This window comes from Panthera onca, chromosome C1, assembly GCF_046562875.1.
Source record: "Panthera onca isolate mPanOnc1 chromosome C1, mPanOnc1 haplotype 2, whole genome shotgun sequence".
Classification (NCBI taxonomy): Eukaryota; Metazoa; Chordata; class Mammalia; order Carnivora; family Felidae; genus Panthera; species Panthera onca.
Genome location: NC_138346.1, coordinates 64,078,652 through 64,092,366, shown reverse-complemented (window position 1 = coordinate 64,092,366; position 13,715 = coordinate 64,078,652). Strand labels below are relative to the sequence as shown.

Genomic DNA, 13,715 nt, shown 5'->3' with positions numbered 1-13,715 from the left:
TTCTTTTCTCTCGTCTTTTGCTTCAAACTCCAGTGTTCCTTTAGGCTTATAGTGACATGATAAGCATGAGTGATATGAGGTAGCCTACCTGTCTTGATTTTTTTTTTAGATTTCAGTTATTTTTCAGAGCAGTTTTTTGTTCAGAATAAGACTGAGGAGCAGATCCAGAGATTTCCATCTACCCCTGGCCCCACACATGCATAATCTGTCCCATGATCTCCTCCCACAGCAGTCCATGTATTCTAATTGATCAGCCTACACAGACACAGCATAATCATCCAAAGTCCATAGTTTACATTAGGGTTCACTCTTAGGGTTGCCTATTCTATGAGCTTGGACAAAGCCTCCTTGATTTTTGAGGATTCATCCATCCTCATGATAGATAGCATGGAAACTGAAAAGTAGATTTGGTGGGGTTTTTTAAACTATTATTTTCAAGGAATATGTCAAATGGAAATTTAAAACATTTTTTTAATGCTTATTTATTTTTGAGAGAGAGAGAGAGCGCGTGCGCACGAGCGGGGGAGGGGCAAAGAGAGGGAGACACAGAATCCAAAGCAGGCTCCAGGCTCTGAGCTGGCATCACAGAGCCAGATGTGGGGCTCAAACTCACAAACGGCGAGATCATGACCTGAGCCGAAGTCAGATGCTTAACTGACTGAGCCCCCCAGGCGCCCCTCAAATGAAACTTAAAAAAATAAATAAAATAAGATCAAACCTATCTTATTCCAGATGGTAAAGTAAAATTATCAGATCTGATCTATTTTTGTTAATTCTGTTCATGATGAAGCTTCTAAAGAACAGCTGATAAGAGACCTGATAAAAGAACATGTTTCCTGACACTTCAAAGGCTTCTCTACTTTTCTCTTTAAAACAAACAAACAAACAAACAAACAAACAAACAAACCATAGTTATATATAAGTCTTATGCATATGGTCAAAACGCAAATGTAGACTATAGGATGACTCCCCACAGCACTTCTGACCTCCATCCTGGTGCTGGGGTTAGGTTTGCTCAGGGAAAGAAGAGTCACAGACGTCTCCCGTGGGACACCGTGTTATTGATGGATGCACTTGCCACAGAGTTGTGTCTCAAGTGATGTATATGGGAGCAGATGTGTGTAATATAATGAAAAACCCCATTATACAGACAGTATGGTTTAGACTGAGAGTGTTAGAAGTCATTTCTTATCCACAACATTATGGTCTACCTGAGTTTTATTCAGATGTTTTGTAAGTCTTCTTAAATTGAAATCAGTTGATGTGGAGTTTAATAGCTATGAAGCACGTTTATTAAAAATTGTCTTAAGATGCTGTGTTAACTCTGGCTGTCATAACAGAATACCACAGATTGGGTAACTTCAATAATAGATATTGATTTCCAATGCTTCTGGAGGCTGGAAGTTCCAGATTGAGGCCTGGCAGGGTTAGGTTTCTGGTGAGGGCTCTCTTTCTGACTTGCCTGTCTTCCCAATGGCCATCTTCTCACTGCTATCATCACATAGCCTTTCTTCTGAGCATGTGGGGAGAGAGAGAGAGAGAGAGAAGAGGAGGAGGAGAAAGAGTGAGATCTCACTTCATCTTATAAGGCCTCCACTCCTTTCAGTATAGGATTATGATCTTATCCTCATGATCTCATTCAACCTTAATTACCTCTTAAAGGCCCTATCTCCAGATACAGTCACCTTGGATATTTAGGGCTTCGACATATGAATTTGGGCGGGGTGGGGGGGTGGGTGGCGGGAACACAGTTCAGTTCATAGCAGAAAACAAAACAAAAAATTGACATAATTTCTGTTGGGGATAAAAAAAAAAAGGCAGGAAGTATGCCTGAGGAATCTTGTCAGTGATTGATAAACAAGGAGCTCTTTTTGAAAAATGAGAGGCGTGGGGCGCCTGGGTGGCTCAGTCGGTAAAGCAGCCGACTTCGGCTCAGGTCATGATCTCGCGGTCCGTGAGTTCGAGCCCCGCGTCGGGCTCTGTGCTGACAGCTCAGAGCCTGGAGCCTGCTTCGGATTCTGTGTCTCCCTCTCTCTCTGACCCTCCCCCATTCATGCTCTGTCTCTCTCTGTCTCAAAAAATAAATAAACATTAAAAAAAAAAAAAAAATGAGAGGCCCGATTACCCATCTTTACATATGGGTTCTTTTGTTGATTAAGCAGGATTTGAAGGTCTTCTCTAACCCTGAAATTCAGTTTTGTAATGTAAAAACTCATTTTTGGTAATCAATTCCAAATGCCCTTAGTGTTTCTCTTTCTTTACCCGTTCTTTGTACCCAAGATACCAACTGCAAGGAAGGTAAAGTGGAAGGATCTAGCTGGCCTGGGTTTGAATCTAAGTTTTTCTACTCATCAGCTGTGTAGTCTTCAATTAATTATGGTACCTTTTTGAGCTTGCTTATTTGTCTATAAAATAATTAAAGAGACTTGCCTTGATGCATATATTAGTGAGAAGACAGGCTATGCTAGTATATGTATGTATGTGTGTGTATATATTTTTTAAAGACAACCCAGTAGCTTAGATATGAGAAAAATGATAGAAATTTGTTCATCTCCCACATACAATCCAGAGGTAAGCAGACTGGGGCTGGTAGGAGACCTCTAACATCAACCTTAACAGAAACAGATTTCAAGGTCCCAGGTGACCGCTCCAATTTTCATGTTCTCCCTCCAATAGGAGTGGAGAAAGGGTGAGAGGAACACATTCCCTTGAACTTTTAGGGGCACCATCCTGAAGTGGCACATGTAAATTCTGGTCATATCCCTCCCACCAGAGCTTAGATATGTGGTTATATCCAAGAGGGAGGTTGGTTGAGAAGTAATGTCTCTAGCTAAATTTTGTTTCACTGGCAATTTCTGCCTCAAAGGGTTATTATAAACATTAGGAATAATCCATTAATTCATTCATCAAACATTAAATTGTGGAATATTGGAACAAAGGGCTTAGCAGGGTGCCTTGCACATGGTAAATACCAGGAAGATGGTGTCACCTTCTTTCAAATGTGGTCCAAGGCCCATTAGCATCTGCACTGCCTGGAAGCTTGTTAAAAATGTAGAATCTTAGCCCCAGGCCAGACCTACTGAATCAGAACCTGCATTAACAGTTTGAAAAGCTCCATGTCAGCATGTTGTCTCTTAGGATATCCTGCTGGCTGTGTTGCTCTGACACTTGCAGTGTTGTTGTGAGAATTAAATAAGATAATATATATAAAGTACTTTGGAATCTGTGAAGTGTTTCATAACATTATTTAAGTGTATGTGTGTGACATGGAAGAATGTGAATCTCAAGGTATTGGAATGACAAGATGGGAAAATCCTTGGGTTTTTAGACTCTCCAGGCTTGACAACATGAGTTGATATTGTGAGGCCATGTGAAAAAGGCTTATCTGTTTCTGGAAAATGTGCTTAAATTGCCATGCACTGTTCTAAGCACAGAACTTATTATTTAGGAAGATGCTAGGCCTATCATTCTAAACCTAGGGTTTTCAGTGTGTTATTTTTAAATTACCAGTGTTCCTGACATCTGAATATTTCAGCTTTTTATGTTTTGAATTATGTTGTTATCCTTTAATTCATGTGATGGAATATACAGATTTTGATATCAAATTAATGTTTAAATGATTCTGAAAAAGACACCTAGAAATGTAGAAAATGGAAAAATTGATAAAAGAAAATGAATTTTAAAGAAAACATAGCTTCATGGTATCAATTCACATAGAAGGAATTACACCTAATATATTAAATTATAAGCAGCTAATTCAGATTCATACACTAGTGTTGAACTATAAAAAATTGGGAAAAACGCCTGCTCATGGACTTTAGTTTTCTAATCTGTAATTGAGAAAGATGACATTTGTGTTTGTTTTACCAGCCCCATAGGGTTGGGGAGGCCCATAAAATCTGAGATCCTAGAAAAATGTGGTATGCATACAGAAGGCGATACTCGTATCTAGTGTTGTCAAAGGGAGAGGTATAGGTGAACATGCATCAATGTGAAAGAACTTATTATTAAAATGCTTGGGGGACGCCTGGGTGGGGGGGGTGGCTCAGTCTGGTAACGTCCAGCTTCAGCTCAGGTTATGATCTCATGGTTCATGAGTTCGAGCCCCACATAGGGCTTTGTGCTGACAGCTCAGAGCCTGGAGCCTGCTTTGGATTCTGTGTCTCCCTCTCTCTCTGCCCCTCCCCAGCTTGCACTCTGTCTCTGTCTCTCTCTCTCTCAAAAATAAATAAACATTAAAAAAATTAAAAAAATAAAACAGTTAAAATGCTTGGAAAATAAGCTTGCAGGCTGAGTTAGGGCCCTGGTAGTTTCATCGGATTCATAGTATGCAGGCCTATTGCTCCTGTTTCACCTGGGTGAAGGCCCACTGAGAGACAAAGACTCATCCAGTATATCTGCAGGTCAGTCAAGTTTTGGCACATAATGGAAACAGGTCTAGTTGGTATACATCCGATGCACACAGGGAGAAGTCTGCATGTTAGGAAAAAACCAGACAAGTCAAGAAACTCACAGATGAGGGAAAGCTCTAAAAAATGGCTGTTTCTAGGATACTTTGTTCTCCTGCCTGTGACTGGAAGGAGTGGCCACAGTGGAAGAGATTCCCACTGCATCTTTAGAGGCAAGCACGTGCATGCCCTGTTGCCTTGGGACTGATACATTCAGAAAAATGCTACAAGATTTGTCATAGGCCTTGTGTTTAATTCTGTATTCCTTTCATTAGCATTTAGTAAATGAACGTTGCACTGTCAGCTTTGGGTCCAGGTGCTGGGGGGGATAAACATACCTTTCCCTCAGGGACTTTCAACTCATTATTGAGATAATATACAGCTTTATCAGAAAAAGGATAATAACCAACATTTGTACTATACTTTAAAATAGATCTTGGTATGTTATGCCCATTTAAAAATTATGTGTGTACATGTGTTTAATTTATTAAAAATAAATCTATATTTATATAGAAATACAGAAATATAGAAAAAAGACCAAAAGTGGGATGTACATGAAATGATAATAGTGATGAAAATACACATTATTTTTCATTACTTTCTGTATTTTCTGTATCTTCCTCGATGGACATGTATTATTTATATAACCATATGACAACCACATATGAAACTTCTGAAGCTTCTAAAATATTTTTATACATGCTGTCTCATTTGATCTTCACAAGCACTCTGTGAGGTAGGTCAGTAATAAACATCAAGGTTATAGATGAGAGAAAATGGAGGAGACGGACAGGCATACAACTCAGACACCAGGATGTTACGTGCAGTGATGTATACAGCCCTGAACAGGTAGTCAATGGCAAGAGCAGATGAAAGGAAGGCAAATTAGTAGTGCTTTAATGAAAGGAGAATGGTTTAGTGCATAGAATGGCTTTTCACTTCAGTCTGGCTCCCTAAATAAAGGCCTGGTTCAGGTTTTTTATTAGACTCAGAGGCAGGGTGCACAGTAGTCACATTTGGGTCTAAGACCAGAGAGTCTGAGTTTGATTTCCAGCTCTGGGACTGCCTAGCTATTTAATCTGGGCAGTTATTTACAGACTCAGGGCCTCACTGTACCTATGTATAAAATGAAACAAATACTACTAGCTACTGTAAGAACAAAATTAGTTCATATGTGAGAACCTTGAAAAGTGTATGGGATGGGGACCCCTGGGTAGTTCAGTCAGTGAAGCATCCAACTCGATTTTAGCTCAGGTTATGATCTCGTGGTTCATGGGATTGAGGCCTGTGTTGGGTTCTGTGCTGACAGTGCGGAGCCTGCTTAGGATTCTCTCTCTTCCTCTCTCTGCCCCTCTCCCACTCATGCTCCCTCTCTCTCTCAAAATTAATGTTAAAAAATATATTGAAAATAAATAAATAAAAAGCTCTTTAAAACAAGTATAATGGGACAGTCTCGAGCTAAATAACTTTTTAATTTGTTAAATAAATAACAGACCACAGAGGAAAAACCCTAAAAAAACCAATGTGTGGATGTAGGGATGACTGAACAAGTATTAGCTGCTGTCTTCATCATCATCATCATCATCATCATCATCATTCATGCAGAGCTGATGCGGATGATGATAGGGTGACAGTATCTATGGCTTTCAGGGAGACAAGTACATCATCCTACTGTAGACAGCAGCAACTTTTAATCTTATAGGATCTGGGACGAGGTAAGGAAAGAGGTCAGGTCAGTACAAATATATCTCACATTAATCTTTCAATGACAGTATTATCATTTTGAAATGCATAAACATGGATTGAGTTAAGGATAGATTATGTTTCTTAAGAAACATACAGATGTAGGGGCGCCTGGGTGGCTCAGTCGGTTAAGTGTCTGACTTCGGCTCAGGTCATGATCTCACGGTCCGTGAGTTCGAGCCCCGTGTCAGGCTCTGTGCTGACAGCTCAGAGCCTGGAGCCTGTTTCAGATTCTGTCTCCCTCTCTCTCTGACCCTCCCCCATTCATGCTCTGTCTCTTTCTGTCTCAAAAATAAATAAACATTAAAAATAAATTTAAAAAAAAAGAAACATACAGATGTACATTAAATGTATGTAGATGTATGCCGCAAAATGCTGATAGCTTGGGCTAAGAATGCAAAAGAATTATAAATTTAATACAAAAAATATGGGAAAGTTTGTGCTGGTATTATCGGATTATTCAGCAGCCTGTGTAAATCTATACCAGTCTCTCCCTGCTTACTATAAATGTTTGGAATATGTGTACACTTAGATGTTCTCTTTGATTTTACAGTGTTGTAAACCAAGTGATTGCTGTCAAATTAAGAATGATTGTTTTGTCTTTAAAAGACCTTGACCATGAACTAGGAGGTGGAGTGTGTTGTGAGGGTTAATTCCCTCAGGCCTGGAATTAGTCTGAGCTGTTCTGCTGAAATAAGTATCCCTGCCGGTTACTTAACCACTGGTCACCAAAGCATGAAACGATTGATTGATAATGTTGCTTTGTAACATTGGTTGGAGGAGTTTCAGGGTAGTTTGCACCAACTGTCAGCATTGTTTATTGATAAGAGTGAGATTGATGATTTGCATCTGGTCTGGGTGAGACTTCTAAAGGGCTCTGCTGTGGAGGCTGGTTGCATAGTAGGAAGGTGGCTATGTAACCAAAATACAAAAAGCACCAGTGGGGATTCCATCCCAGAAATACTACCAGTTGAGTTTAGAAGATTACCCAGAGAGACTGTATAATGGAATATTAACTGCTTTAATATCCTAATCCTAGGGGTACTTAGGTGGCTCAGTCAGTTTAACATCTGACTCCTGATTTTGGCTCAGGTCATGATCTCACGGTTGCAATTCCCTCTCCTTCTCTCTCTGCCCTTTCCCCACTTGCACACTCTCTCCCTCTTTCTCTCTCCCTCTCTCTCTTTCAAAATAAATAAATAAATAAACATTAAAAATTTTTTAAAAAGAAAAAGAACTTAATTCATTTATTTTTTTTTTTTAAAGTCCTAATTCTAGTTAAGTCCTTCAGTTCTCATACAGGTCGATTATTGAAATCCCAAAATACTGGGGACAATCTTGTTTCATTTCCAAAACATGTGAAATGTGTTTGTCATTTTGTTTCAGAGCCCCTGGTTGTGGAATACAAGGCACTGTTGGTACAACTACCCCTATCAGGTAAGGAGACATTGCCGACTGGGTCTTCACACACACAGAGTATCTCCCTTAGGTCAGGTTCATGGTTTCAGGCCCCAGCAGGCTGGGCAGCCACTTCACTTTTTAGCCCCTTGCCCTTGCCCCTGCTGCTTGATGCCAGACTTAGCCTAGTTAAGGGAAGCAGTTTGTTTTCTCAGTGAAGTTCAGAATCAGAGCTCAGTTGCTTTAGCAAATGAATAAGCTGGAAGGTGCTTTTGCTGGAGAGTGAGATACAATCGATTCAATAGTTGGGTGATTCTTGCTTCTAACAGCTGATCTTCTAATTACTGTGGAGGGCCTGAAGACCTGACACCAGCAAGGGTCCGTCTGGACAGCAAGTGGGCAAAGTGTGGGGCTGCAGCAAACAAGCAGAGTTCAGGTCACTTTGCGGCTTAAGAGCAGCCTCTAAATATGTAAATCAAACACCATTTCCTTGAGCATAGAAAAATTGGCTTGTATCATTACACTAAACTTAAAACCATCGCCAAAACTGAGATTAAAATTATACCCCAGAAAGGGAGCATTTCAGATCTCTGCTTCCTACATACCTTTGCCTCTGTCCATGAATTCAATAAGATTAGCATGTGTTGTGGTCCTCAGATCAGTTACTATTTGAATATCATAGAGCTGGGTCTTTTCTAGTTTAATTGGAATATATTATATAAGAGAATCAAATACAACTAGATATTTTGATGATAAAGTGACATACATTCGGATAAGCAACTTGGATTTTTGACTTTGGTTCTTTGGGCTGTCTTCTTAGAGGCATTTGGTCTTTTTGGTGTGCATAAAGTTAATGGGAAGCAAGCATGCTCTGTAATCGTCTCTGTTACACGCAGTGTTGCAACAGGAGCTAGGGACCAGTGTTGGAAACTTCTTGGGCTAGTTCATGCTAGGGACACATTGAAATGGAATTTGAGTTTGCATTTCCATCTCTTTTATGGGGTACATCCATATTAGAAAAGCATGTAAGCAAGCAATATGACATGGTTAGAGAAAGCTGAGCATTCTAGGGCTTTCTGATGGAGACTGAAGTCAACATCAAAACTTACTGTCCACAGTTGTAATTCTCAGGCTCCACTGCTATTTTACTACCTTAAATACTTGGGATATTGTCATTACACCTCTGGTTGTGTCCAGTATTGGTATACTGAGTGGAAAAATCCATATACATCTAGAATTCTATTTATAAAAGTATTCAAAGCCTTCTAGAAACCTTAACTTGAATGTTCATGTGGCAGCTGCTCTAATGCACTGCATTTATGAGGAAAATTCTGTCATATGAACAACATTAGGACAAATGTCACATGAAATGTAATTCCCACTCCTCTTTATAACTATAACATAGTCTGAAATAGCTTTCACATTTATGGCTGGAGCTAAGGAATTGCTTTTTTCTGAGATAATTAGTTGTTGGGGCAGTGGGCCAAAATGTAATTGCAGGCTGTTTCACAGACAAAACTATAGATTTAACATGAAAATTTGAGGGTCTGGTAGATAGATATGTTTAAAAATAAGAAACATTGAAGTGTCTGCCTGACTTAGTACGTGGAGCATGTGACTCTTAACCTTGGGGTTATAAATTTGATTCCCACATTGGGTATAGAGATTACTTTAAAATAAATCTTTAAAAAACAATAAAATAAGAAGTAAAAATAAGAAACATCATCAGTATAGAAGGAAAGATACTGTGTATTTGGAGTTTCAGATCAATATTGTCTTCTGCTAGTAAGACATCATTGCTTATCAATGAATAATTTGGTAATAGCCCCCGAAATTTAGGAACAGTTCATGATTTCTTGAAGGAATAATGGTCATCTTTGATAAACCCCATATTCTCATAAAAAAATCAGCTACTTTTCTTTTTATATGTGTGGGGAAAAAAAATAAACAGCATGTAATTATTATGCGTGTAATTAAAGTGCATTGTGGGTAGCTATGCTGAATAATTACAGAGATTACAGTTCAAAGTCAGTCTCAAGTCTTAAGAGCACTTTTTTAAAGATAGGTAGTGCTCATGAAGCATATTTATTATGTTTTTAGCATGTATATTAAGTAAATAATTGAACATATGTTTATATGAAAGAGTAGTGGTCTGCTGCAATTTTATTAAAGGCACACTGCTCCTTGTGTATGAATATATATGTAATTTATTACATATATGATGGTTCTTATATAATGCATATATTTAAGTCCAAAATAATGGAAAGTGATCTTTAGTTGGGACTAGATAGTTTGTCGTAAAGAGCACAAGTTGGGAATGAGAAGCCCTCGAATAGCAGTCACAGGGCCTCACTAGCTATAAGACCTGTGATTAGCCTTTCAACCTGAACTAACTTGACAGCAATTTCCTGTCAGCTATACTATCTAGAAAATGATGGTACTAATTTTATAGGGTTTTTATGAGAGTCAGAGAAATTAACATGTGGATAGTTTTGTCAATTGCAGAGCACTCCATGAATATGGTAGTTTTGTAATATGATGCTCTCTTAGGAACTCTGGTTTCTAGATGTACTCTCACCTGTCTTCCTAGCCCGCCGTGGTTTTTCCCAGGTGGTGGTGCAGGGAAGCTCATTAAAACTGAAATTTAACCTTGGCTCCCAGGGTCCTGAAGCCAGTGCCCTATTTTCTAGACTTCATTGCTGCCATATGTCTGACCTGAATACCCATCCCTTATTGCTAATGCCTGCAAATTTTAAAAGGACAATTCAGTGGAAAATATATTCTCTCCAGTATGGTGCTGAGTTTGATAAACACACTGATGGTCATTGTTACTCAGAGCTTGGGATTGCTGGTGGGATAATATCCTGTCCCCTCATGTGTTTTGTTGCCAGAGATCAGTGGGAGGGACAACTGTTTTCTTTGATACCAGTGCATAAAGCTGGTAGGGTTGGTAGTTAAGAGAGTGCCAGCTTCTCATGAAAGTACTTTGTTACGCTGCTATTGGTTCCCAGAGCATTAAAGTTTCAATTGCAGTTACTGTATATAGTATTACATTGTGGGCAGCACGGATAGAATGCATTTCAAAGGTCTCTCATTCATTCTGGTAGAGTAAGACATTTCATTATAGCTTAGTAAACAAAATAAATGTTCTTGACTTCTACTGGCTCTCTGAGCCTCTCCCCACTCTTGGACCCCTGAAGCAGATAGAACAGGTATCACCCCCCATTTTACAAAAGGTATACTAAGGCCCACTGAGCTATGGAGCTGAGACTTGATCTCAGATTTCATGGCTGAGGGCCTAGCCTGGTATTTCTTGGCAGCTTCCTTGTCCCTCTGCCTTTTAATAAATATTTTTGAATTATCTTTTCTGATATTTGCAATGTACAGAACATTCCTTAATAACAAGAAAGCTCTGATTAATACAGAACTCAAAACTCTGCCTTCATGACCCATCTATCACCCCATCTAGCACCCATTCTATCACCTACCTCCCTTGCCCCTATACTATGGAATCTCATGGTACTTTCCAGGGTTACTCTTTTTCTGTATGTATTAAAAAGCTTTTTTTCAGGTTGCCTAAGAAATCTTAACAGATCCTTCTATCAAGGAACCATAAATGCTGTTGTTAAAGTAAATAGTGAATTGGGTACCAAATGTTCATACTCATTGACACTTTTTTGGTTGGAGATGCAACAAACTTAATGCCATTAAGCTGTGTATTAGAGACATACTTCAAAGCCCTCTTACCCATAGAGAGAATGGGGCTGGAATCTGTGGAGGCATAAGACCATGTCACTTTTCAGCACTGAACTTGAGATGTTTGGGACACAATTTGGTTTCCTATTAACTATTAATCTTTCTTTTTTTTTTCTTTAATCCCCAGCCACTCACAACTGACCTTCACTACTATTATATCCTGGAGCTGTCGTATTATTGGTCTTTAATGTTTTCCCAGTTCACTGATATCAAAAGAAAGGTAAGAGTGGTAATGTTGTAAAGTGCTTGCAGATATGTGTCCTTAATGGCCCTTGGCAGATGGGAGTAGCGTCTGAAAGGCACTCACGTCTGTTCTCTGGCAGCACCAGCCCTGCATTATTCCAGAAAGTTTATTTTCATTTCTGGTGTTTTGTATTTTATTTGCATTGTCTCTTCCCTCTTTCCTCCAAAGCTAGTGTTCTTTTCTCTGTGAAAAAATGTATCAATGAATCCTGACAGCAGTAATTTTTTTTCTCAGTCTGATTCACAAGGCCCTCTATTCTTCAAATTAAATAAAGAAGAAAAATTGTATTTGTAGCCCCTGGGAGAGAGTAAATTCTCAGTGCTCCAGCCACACGAATGAATTTTTCCTGAATTAAAGTTACCTAACATCAGAACACATCATGAAAATACAACATTCCTAAATGAACTATGATTAGCCTCCACCTCTCCCTTCCCCTGGAGTAGCTTTTGCTGAGGGTGCATGCTCTTGACCTTTTAAGTGTTAAACCTACCCATTCCAGCTCTCATCCTACGAGCTTCTGGAAAGAATAGGCACTTCTGGCTATTTACCGCTTATAATTTTTCCATCATACCATTTTCTCCAGATTCCCATATTTGGATCATGCCTTCAAAATCGTCTTTGCTGGCGTCCAGCCCAGGGCCTCACATGCCACATATTTGCATGCACCAGGGTCTAGTCCTGGATTATAGGGCATCATTTCCTGGTATGATCAAGCTTATAACCTTCAGCACTACTAGCCATAACTTATGTACCAGGAACTCCAAGATGTCTCTCTTCAGCCCTGGGTTCTCTCCAGGTCCATACTTCCACAAATCTAGGCATAAATAATAGTATTATGTCCTTTTTGTTTATTATTTAATCTTCCCATCAACTCCAAGATTCAGTTGGATCATTTATTAGTTACCTTATTTTATAAATGAGGAAACTGAACTTTACGTGCAACGTATTTCCAGCTGAAGACATGATCATCCCCTAGCCTTGTTCGTCCAGTAGTGCTTATAACCGACAGTTCTGTAAGCTAATGGTTTTCCTTGGCTCTCCTCTTTGTTTTGCCGCATACCTGAACCCTTAACGTCACTGACACATTTAGTTTGAGTTGTCTCTACTTTTGCTTAATCTATTGCAGTAGCCTTTTAAATGGTCCTCCTATCTAAGTAGTCATTCTTGTCTACCTGCCACCCAAGAGTTGTGTTTCTAAAACCTTTCAAGACAAAGCCAGACTACTTGGAGCAATACGCAGGTTATCAACATGATTCAAACCCACCTCTCCAGTGTTAGTACCCGTCCCTCTTCCCCCCCTTCTGAAACACACATATGTCCTATCTATGAATGTCTTTTCATCATTGTTCAGACATAATTTTTTTCATGCACCTTTTTTTTTTTAAAAGAAGACCTTGCCTTGGCTAGTATATACCCTATTTCCCTCCTCCCAAACCTGACCAAGTCCAAAAATAATATCTTCTTTGAAGGCTAATTCAATTCCCCCAAGGTTTTTTATCATTCCATCCTCTGTGTTTAGTTGCCCAATGTGTACATAGTTAATTTTTTTAACTGTGTAGGGGCCTACCTTCCCTAGACTTGGAGAATAGAAGAGCAAGATATGTTCATCTTTATATCATGCCCAATGTGTACATAGTTAATTTTTTTAACTGTGTGGGGGCCTACCTTCCCTAGACTTGGAGAATAGAAGAGCAAGATATGTTCATCTTTATATCATGGCTGTCAATGCACCTGCTTATGATGGGGATCAGTAAGTGTAGGGTGAATGAATAAATGGACTCATCAGAATGTCTTCTGATTTACCAATGGATATCTTCCAAACTCTTTTGCAAACAGAACTATGCATTGTCAAGGAGCACAATACTTGTAATACTGTAAATTCCTTGGTTAGATCAGTCATCTGCTAAATTGCAGAGTGGTATCCAAGTGGCTACAGAAGAACATTGAAGAGTCTTTGGCTCTAGTACTTTCATCCCCTTTCCCCAGGTGCATGCCTTCCACTTTCCTACAGCAGAGGCTTTCTTGGCTGGCAAAAAGCTGTCTTTCCTTACCTGTGTAGGTACACAGCCTTAATGTGATGTGAGTTCTTTGAATCTCACAAGAGGTGGATGGTCCCTGTAAGGACT

At 39.3% G+C, this 13,715-nt stretch overlaps 1 protein-coding gene across 3 annotated transcripts in view; it reads left to right on the top strand.

Moving 5' to 3' along the window:
* The window catches only part of CERS6 (ceramide synthase 6), a 325,119-nt gene that overhangs the window by 239,195 nt on the left and 72,209 nt on the right, over positions 1-13,715 (top strand). For all 3 annotated transcript variants that reach the window (XM_060624843.3, XM_060624844.3, XM_060624845.3), the window contains exons 5-6: positions 7,578-7,628; positions 11,473-11,565. In XM_060624843.3, the coding sequence (XP_060480826.1) occupies positions 7,578-7,628; positions 11,473-11,565 (144 nt within the window). The remainder of the gene's footprint in view (positions 1-7,577; positions 7,629-11,472; positions 11,566-13,715) is intronic.